The following is an 8,125-nucleotide window of genomic DNA, read 5'->3' on the forward strand; positions in this document are numbered from 1 at the left end:
AAAAAAAAAAAAAAAAAAAAAAGAAGAAGAAGAAGAAAAAGTTATTAAAATGTAATCAAACTTCTTATCCTTCCTGGCATTATTATAAAGTAATTGGAAAATAATTAACCTCCCAATTTTTTTTCCAGTAAACATAATGTGCCTAAGAAAGTCCCCCAACTTAATAATAGACTACTTGAAGCCATTGTGTCACTGTGGCATTCCCTTATTGACCAGTTGATTTCAACAGCTGGCATAGAAAGGGTTACAAACTACCCTGTCACTTAAAGTGACAAAAGGTTCCATCTCTGTTGCCTTTTATTTTTCTGATAGTGTGACACTTGAATTGGGACTTTTTTCCTGAGCAGTATTGTCAGTTTTTTTGAAATGTAGAACAAATTATATTTATGGCAGTAAACTTAAAAATTTAAGCATCCTTCAAGGAGTGTTGACCCAGTGGGCCATGGACACCTTGTCTGTATTTTGGAGCTCCAAGTTGTTATCACCTCTGCATTGTCCTCACCCAAGCCAAGTGCTGCTATGGAAGTGATCATTGTTGCATTGGTTCTTTCCCAGCTCCCTGACCTGCTTGATGGTCAGCACCCCAGGATTGAGGTAGGGCCCTAACCCTCTTCACTCCTTCCTGTCACCAGCCTCTTCTGATACATGAATGACAATAGCTCCTGAAGCCTGGTAGTCCTACTACATTAAGTAATTCAGAATGAGTAATTAACTGATGAATAATTAAGTAATTCAGAATGAGTGAGGATAATATAGAAAGCCTTGAAGAAGAGTGCTTTGTGTTCTTTAGTGTTTGTGCCAAATAAGAGAGTATATTGGCAGGTAGAAGAAATAAAAGGCACAAATTGACGGCTGCGGTACTCTGTTCACAGAACTAGAGGAGGATGTAGGGAGCAGGTTGGATTAGGATTTTCTCCAGCCACAGCCCTTTGTTCTCTTCTTCCTTCCCAGGACATTTCTTGGAGCAACCAGGACATTTCATTTTCCAATGATAGGTTTTCATACAATGACATTCTAGAGTTAAATTTCTGAGGAGGAATTGTCCTTGCTCATACCTAGAAGTGTGATAGAGCTTACACCAGTTTCTCCTGAAGGGTCATGTTTTAACTAAATGGTGGACAGGTGTTAAAATGAACAAATGTGTTTTGGTTTTTGCTTCCTGTGGTAGGAGGAGTAGTGTATGATTAATAATATATTATTCCTCAGAACTGAAGTAGATCATAATGCAGCTGAAATATTTAGACTAGACGAGGTATCTCATTGAATGTGTCTATTAAAATTGTAAGTTCAGAGTTTTTTAAAGATAATTCAGGATTTAGATATTCCCACCGGTCAGACAGATGTTTGCACACTGCAGCTCTGCTGCTATGGAAATGTACCACTGAACTAATTTTTTGTGCAAGGGAAGTTGCCTGTAAGTACTTGATATTTTTTACTAGAAGTGACTTTAGAGGAAATGTAGTTGAAACTTTCCATTGAGAGACCAAAGCTTTTTAAGGAAGCATGGAAATAATCTTGGGATTGATTTGTTCTGACCTCTCACAAAGCTATTTAAATGACTCCTCTAATTTTATTTTTCCTTTCAGATTCAACCCTATGAAAAGATAAAGGCCAGGGGCTTGCCTGATAATATATCTTCTGTGTTGAACAAACTGGTGGTGGTGAAACTCAATGGTGGTTTGGGAACCAGCATGGGCTGCAAAGGCCCTAAAAGTCTTATTGGTGTGAGGAATGAGAATACGTTTTTGGATCTGACTGTTCAGCAAATTGAAGTAAGTAGCATTTAGCTTTTCTTATGAAATACTAAAATAGTTTTTAGTTTTTATGTTACCGGTAATAAATCCTACATTATTAAGTGTAGATGTGAATTTGAGCTAGTCAAAGAGCTTGCCATCTTTAGTCTCTTTATTAGTGTGAAAAAAAGGTGTAAGGGCACATCCTTAGGATGATAATAAAAGCTTGATTTAAATAGCATTTGTGGTTGCTGAAATCTCTGGGTCTGTTCAGCTTCTCCTCTGATCTGCCTTTTCTTACCCTTTCTAATGGTATCCTTCATGATGCTGGTATTATCTAGCTTAATTGATCCCAGAAGGCAAGCTGAGGAGGATGTCCCACATCTGGTTGGATGCCATGGATACAACTATTCTTGGCTTTCTTCTTCTGACAAAGTTACTAGTATAGACCTCAAGCTCTTCAGGGGCAGAGGCCCTATCTTTTCCATCTCTCTTTCCCTGTTTTCTAGTAAGGTGCTGCCTAACATCTGTCCAACACTTACTGTATACCAGGTACCCTAAGCTCTTTCCCTAAAATAATTCATTTCAACAACTTATAATTACTCTTACCATCATTTTATAGATTAAGATAGGCACAGAGAACCTACTCTAAGCTCAGGGCTTTAGCCAGTTTTAATAAAGTAGAATCAAAATTTGAACATAAGACAGTCTGACTACTAAGAATCTGTTTTCCCTCAAGAGAGACCAAAAAGAGTTCAGCTAAAGTGTGGTTGAGAAGTTGATGAGCACTGAGACTGTGCACAAAGCCCCAGTTGTGACCACCCATGGGTACCAATCTGGTTTTCAGCTGAAGTAGTCATAAAATGCAAATAGTAGTTTCCATCTCAAACAGTAATGATTTATCGAATAAGTCCATGGTGAATTGCTTAACAACACTTTTGGCTCATGCAGAGCAGTTACTTATGTAAGCTACATAAGTATATACACTTACGTGTTTATAAAGAAGAGACAATTTTACATTTTTAAGCAGAGAAATAAGTCTGAATGATCTGATTGTCATTCTCCTCAGCATTTGAACAAAACCTACAACACAGACGTTCCTCTGGTTTTAATGAACTCTTTTAACACGGATGAAGATACCAAAAAAATACTACAGAAGTACAACCATTGTCGTGTGAAAATTTACACTTTCAATCAAAGCAGGTACGAGAGTTAAAAATAATTAGCTGGAGGGGCTGTTATCTCTGGGAAAGGTCTTCACTGTCTTGTTTTCAACACAGCATCCTCTAGACATATGTGGTCAATGCTTGCCAGAACTTGATGCCTTTAAATCTAAACATAGGGGGGCTGGAGAGGTTGCTCAGCAGTTAAGAACACTGGTTGTTCTTACAGAAGACCCAGGTTCGAATCGCAGCACCCTTATGGCAGCTAATAACTGTCTGAAACTCCAGTTCCAGGGGATCCAACAGCCTCTTCTGTCCTCCATGGGCATTGCACAACATGGGTGTACTTACCTACATGCAGGCAATACACACATACACATAAAATAAAAATAAATATTAAAAAAAAATCTAAACATAGGTTAAAGGTATTAAATAGATACAAAATTGCTATAGACACTCTTTGGTTCTGGAATTTCCATTTTCTCACACAGTCTGCTTGATTTTGTTCCATGTTCCAAATATTTAAGGACAGTTTATAAGGCTAGGTGGGTCTATGAAGGGTTTTCTGCCTTCTGCATTACTGAAGACCTTCTTTCCTGTTGAAAGGAGTTTCTTCCCTGAATAGGACTAGGGAAATATTTTGGGGTTTTTTTTTGGGGGGGGGGTTGTTTTTTGAGGCAGGGTCGACCTAGAACTCAAGATGTAGAACAGACTGGCCTGAGTCTCTCAGAGATCCGCCTGCCTCTGCCTCCCAAGTGCTTGAATTAAAGGCGTGTGCCACTGTGTCCAGCTACACCTAGGGAAATTTAAGAAATTTTGGAGAAAAACATCTGGGCAAGGTGGAATGAGTAGAAAGGAATTCAGATGATAAAGTGTGACAAGACCCTGGTGACTGTGAATAGCCTTCCATTTAGGGATGGACAGCATCCTATAGAGTGTTCAGAAGGGCTATGTTGTTGGTAATTTTAAGTCTGTTTTCACATCAAACTTTTTTTCATGTCATAAATGTGTTGCCATTTTTTATTGGACCTTCAGCCTGTTGCTGTGCTGTTTCCGCTTTCCTTTCCCCTTTGCCAGCTCTTACCCATGTACTTACTGGGGATGGAAGGGACAGCTAATGTGCTGCTGACTTTTTGGAAAAGTGCCTGTTTGTAAGAATGGATTGCTTTCCTCAGATTTTCAGGCATAATCATCCTACAAGCAAACACATTTGGGAACATTTACTTATTGTATATTCCTTTTGGAGAGCTGTAAAAATGTCTTAACATCTTAGCATCTTCTCATCTGTATGACCATGGAAATCTTTTTTCCCCACAACTATTACTATCTAGAAACAAAAGATTTTCTTAAATGAATTCACTTGTAATTTACTATTGATATCTAAAAAGGAGGGATTATTTTATTTAATTTTAATATATATTGTTTTACTACTTCTCTGGCATGCTCTATAGAGTCAATACAACAAAGACCTACCTACCTTTCTCTCTCTCTCTCTCTTCTTAAGGTACCCGAGGATTAATAAAGAATCCTTACTTCCTGTAGCAAAGGATGTATCTTACTCAGGGGAAAATACGGATGCTTGGTACCCTCCAGGGCATGGTGATATCTATGCCAGTTTCTACAATTCCGGTTTGCTCGATACTTTTATAGGAGAAGGCAAAGAGTATATTTTTGTGTCTAATATAGATAATCTGGGTGCCACAGTGGATCTTTATATCCTTAATCATCTGATGAACCCACCCAATGGGAAGCGCTGTGAATTTGTCATGGAAGTTACAAACAAAACACGTGCAGATGTAAAGGTAAATACTGAAGCAGCAATTTGGGAATTCGTATTTTTACATTTAATAAGTTACTTATTTAAAACCTCTTTTCTAATTTAGAAGTTTCTCTTTTAACCACAATGTAAATTTGTCTACTTAGCATCATTTAAGAGATCGTAGTGTTATTCTGTGGGGTACCTTAAGTTCTAAAATAATAATATGTATCATAAGCCCAGAATTAATAGTGTTATAACTATATTTTAAGGGATAATCTCTGTCAATTTTAATTGAAAACAGTTCTATGTGTATTTATGAAATCTAAAATATGAAAATGTAAATGTAAAATCTAAAGTGGTATATGGATTTTACTGTTTACCCATAGCTGATGTATACCCAAACATCCCCTGCCCTGGGATATTGTGCCTCCTCTTCCCATACTGGCATGGGCTCATGGCTATAAGAACATTTCCAGCCTGATCCACATCTCACGCTCTTAGGGAAGAGCCTGATATGGTAGGACTAAGCTGTCTGGTGATGGGCAATGGTTTGGAAATAAGAACAGTGTTCCTATAGCAGACCTTAGGGGAAGGAGGATGCTGATATACTCCCAGGGCTTTAACTGTGGGTAGAGCAGTGGGTATATATGATAAAATAACAGTCTGAATCATTTTCCTAGGTTCTAGTTTCAAACATAAAATGCTTTTTCTATTAGATTGTCTGAAGTGTCACAGAAGTTCTAAGCAGTAATGCTACAGCGGATTGGGAAAATGTGGAAGCACTGACACTCTTCTGCTTTTCTAGGGTGGGACACTCACTCAGTATGAAGGCAAACTCAGACTGGTGGAAATCGCTCAAGTGCCAAAAGCACATGTTGATGAGTTCAAGTCTGTATCAAAATTTAAAATATTTAACACAAACAACCTATGGATTTCTCTTGCAGCAGTTAAAAGACTGCAGGAACAGAATGCCATTGACATGGAAATTATTGTGAATCCAAAGGTAAGCAAAGGTCTTAGTCTCTGTCTCCTCAGGTTCCTAAGGGCCTACCCCCTCTGTCTGCCTGTCAACCATTGGTCACTCCTTTTTTGTCTAGTCAGGCTCTCCAGTTCCTGGCCCCTGTCCTCCAGAGTCTGCACTCATCCTAGTAACATGTCCCTGGATTTGACCCTGAGCCACTATCATAATGGCAAGTGCACTGGGCTGAAAAGTAGAGGATCTCCCTTAGTTTAGTTATTGCTCTTCTCGTAGGCCATTTGTCTTCAGGCACCTTGCATACACTTTCTGAACCTATGGTTCTTCATTGAAAAATGGACAAAGCAGAGTATGGTGATGCATGCCTTTAATCCCAGCACTTGAGAGGCAGAGGCAGGTGGATCTCTGTGAGATTGAGGCCAGCCTTGTCTCCAAAGCAAGTTCCAGGTCAGCTGGAGCTACAGAGAGAACCTGTCTCAACCCCTCCCCACAAAAAAGCAATGGACATATTATTGACTCATGAGACTAAAAGAAACCACATATGTAGAGCATAAGGTAGGTACTTGATTAATGTCAGTTCTGAAGATTATATGTCCTTCAGTGATTGACTTCCCAAGTACTAATAGCATACATGGAACAAGGCTATGAGTTAATAAGTGTCTGAAACCTGTGTTTCCTAGGCATGGTGGTGTACATCTATAATCCCGGCACTTAGAAGAGGTAGTAAGTAGTTCAAGGTCATCCTTAGTACATAGTAAGTTTAAGGCCAGTCAGCAATACATGAGCCTGTCTCAAAAACAAAACAAACAAACTGGCTAGTGAGGTGGTTTAGCAGTTGAGAACACTGGCTGTACTTGCAGAAGACCTGGTTCAATACCCAGGACCCACATGGCGGCTAACAACTGTCCAGAACTCCAGTTCCAAGGGGATCTGATGCCCTTGTCTGACTTGCGTGCACTGCATGACACAGGTGCACGTACATGCACACAGGCAATACACTCATACACATAAAATTAAGAAAACCAGAAAACTTCTATTTCCTCTTTTCTCACTGACCCCTCCCCCTTTTTTCCAGACTTTGGATGGAGGCTTGAATGTCATTCAGTTAGAAACTGCAGTTGGAGCTGCAATTAAAAGTTTTGAGAATTCTTTAGGTATTAATGTTCCAAGAAGTCGTTTTCTTCCTGTCAAGACCACATCAGATCTCTTGCTTGTGATGTCAAACCTCTATAGCCTTAATGCAGGATCTTTGACTATGAGTGAAAAGCGAGAATTTCCTACAGTACCGTTGGTTAAATTAGGAAGTTCTTTTACCAAGGTATGTAAGTATAAAGATAATTGGATAATTATTTCCCATTACTGACCTGTTTTATTCCTTCATCTTTGGTATGATTTAAAGGAATTGGTTACATCTCTAGTTCTTATGGACAGCAGAAAAGAATGCTTTAATTTGGTTTCTTTTAAGACTATTATTGTTTTCATCAGTCAGAAAAGGTTAATTCTGATTTAATAAATACTACTGTGCTCCTGCCATTTCCTGAGCATTGTTCTAGATAGGGAGATTTAGCAGCAAACAAAACAGACTAAAATCCTTTGAGCTTGTGGAATTGACAATCTGGTGGTAGAAGATAAGTCAATACATCAATATATAGTTTACCAAGTAGTGAAAAATCTAGAGTAAGCAAGGAGGGAGAGTTGGAAATGTGTGGGTGGGGTGATGGCATCACTTCCTATTGGGTACCCACAGAGAGCCTCACTGAGTTGCTGAGCATGGAAGCAGATGTTGGGGCAAAAAGTTTCCTGGGCAAGAATAACTGGTATTGTGAACCCCCACCCCAGCAGGACAAGGGGAATCCTGGAGAAGTGACAGAGTCAAGTTTTCTTGTCTGCCTGAGGGGTCCTGCTATGCCAGCCAAGTCTATTCTAGTCTTTGATGTGGTTTAGTGCCATTTGGTGTGGACTGCAGAAGAATAATTAGGTAGAAAAATCCTAAAAGTTAGTGAAAAACAAGTTTGTAGGTGGAGGAAGTGATCACATGTCAAATGCTGCTGCTGATTCAAGTTAGACGAAAATTCACCGTTAGATTTATCAATGTAGAGTTTGGGAGTCTAATTGGATGTATTTAGGAGAAAAATGGGAGAAATGGAGTCAGAGATGGAAATGTAGGCTCAAGAGCTGAAGCCTTAAAGAAAACAGAAATTGGACCATGGGCAGAAAAGGATTTAAAATGTGAGGGATTCTGTTTTTTAAATATGGAAGAATTTACCAGCTAGGACTACAGGGAGACCCTGTCTCAAAAAAAAAAAAAAAAAAAAAAAAAAAAAAAAATGAGCCTGTAAACAAGCATGGGGGCCAGATTGCTCCTTCCCTCTTCAGATATTTTCAGGACCAAATCCAAAAACTAACTCTTACTAATTTTAATCAGCTGTTACTTTCCTTCCCTTCACATGTATATGAGCACCTGTCAACCATCGAGGACCCTGTTCAGATGCAC

At 39.0% G+C, this 8,125-nt stretch overlaps 1 protein-coding gene across 2 annotated transcripts in view; it reads left to right on the forward strand.

Moving 5' to 3' along the window:
* Ugp2 (UDP-glucose pyrophosphorylase 2) overlaps window positions 1-8,125 on the forward strand; it is a 78,535-nt gene that overhangs the window by 64,270 nt on the left and 6,140 nt on the right. For both annotated transcript variants that reach the window (XM_008850630.3, XM_008850629.3), the window contains exons 4-8: window positions 1,587-1,772; window positions 2,803-2,936; window positions 4,401-4,698; window positions 5,461-5,658; window positions 6,707-6,949. In XM_008850630.3, the coding sequence (XP_008848852.1) occupies window positions 1,587-1,772; window positions 2,803-2,936; window positions 4,401-4,698; window positions 5,461-5,658; window positions 6,707-6,949 (1,059 nt within the window). The remainder of the gene's footprint in view (window positions 1-1,586; window positions 1,773-2,802; window positions 2,937-4,400; window positions 4,699-5,460; window positions 5,659-6,706; window positions 6,950-8,125) is intronic.

The sequence above is a fragment of the Nannospalax galili genome, unplaced genomic scaffold (assembly GCF_000622305.1).
Source record: "Nannospalax galili isolate Female #2095 unplaced genomic scaffold, S.galili_v1.0 scaffold805, whole genome shotgun sequence".
In the NCBI taxonomy this organism is placed as follows: Eukaryota; Metazoa; Chordata; class Mammalia; order Rodentia; family Spalacidae; genus Nannospalax; species Nannospalax galili.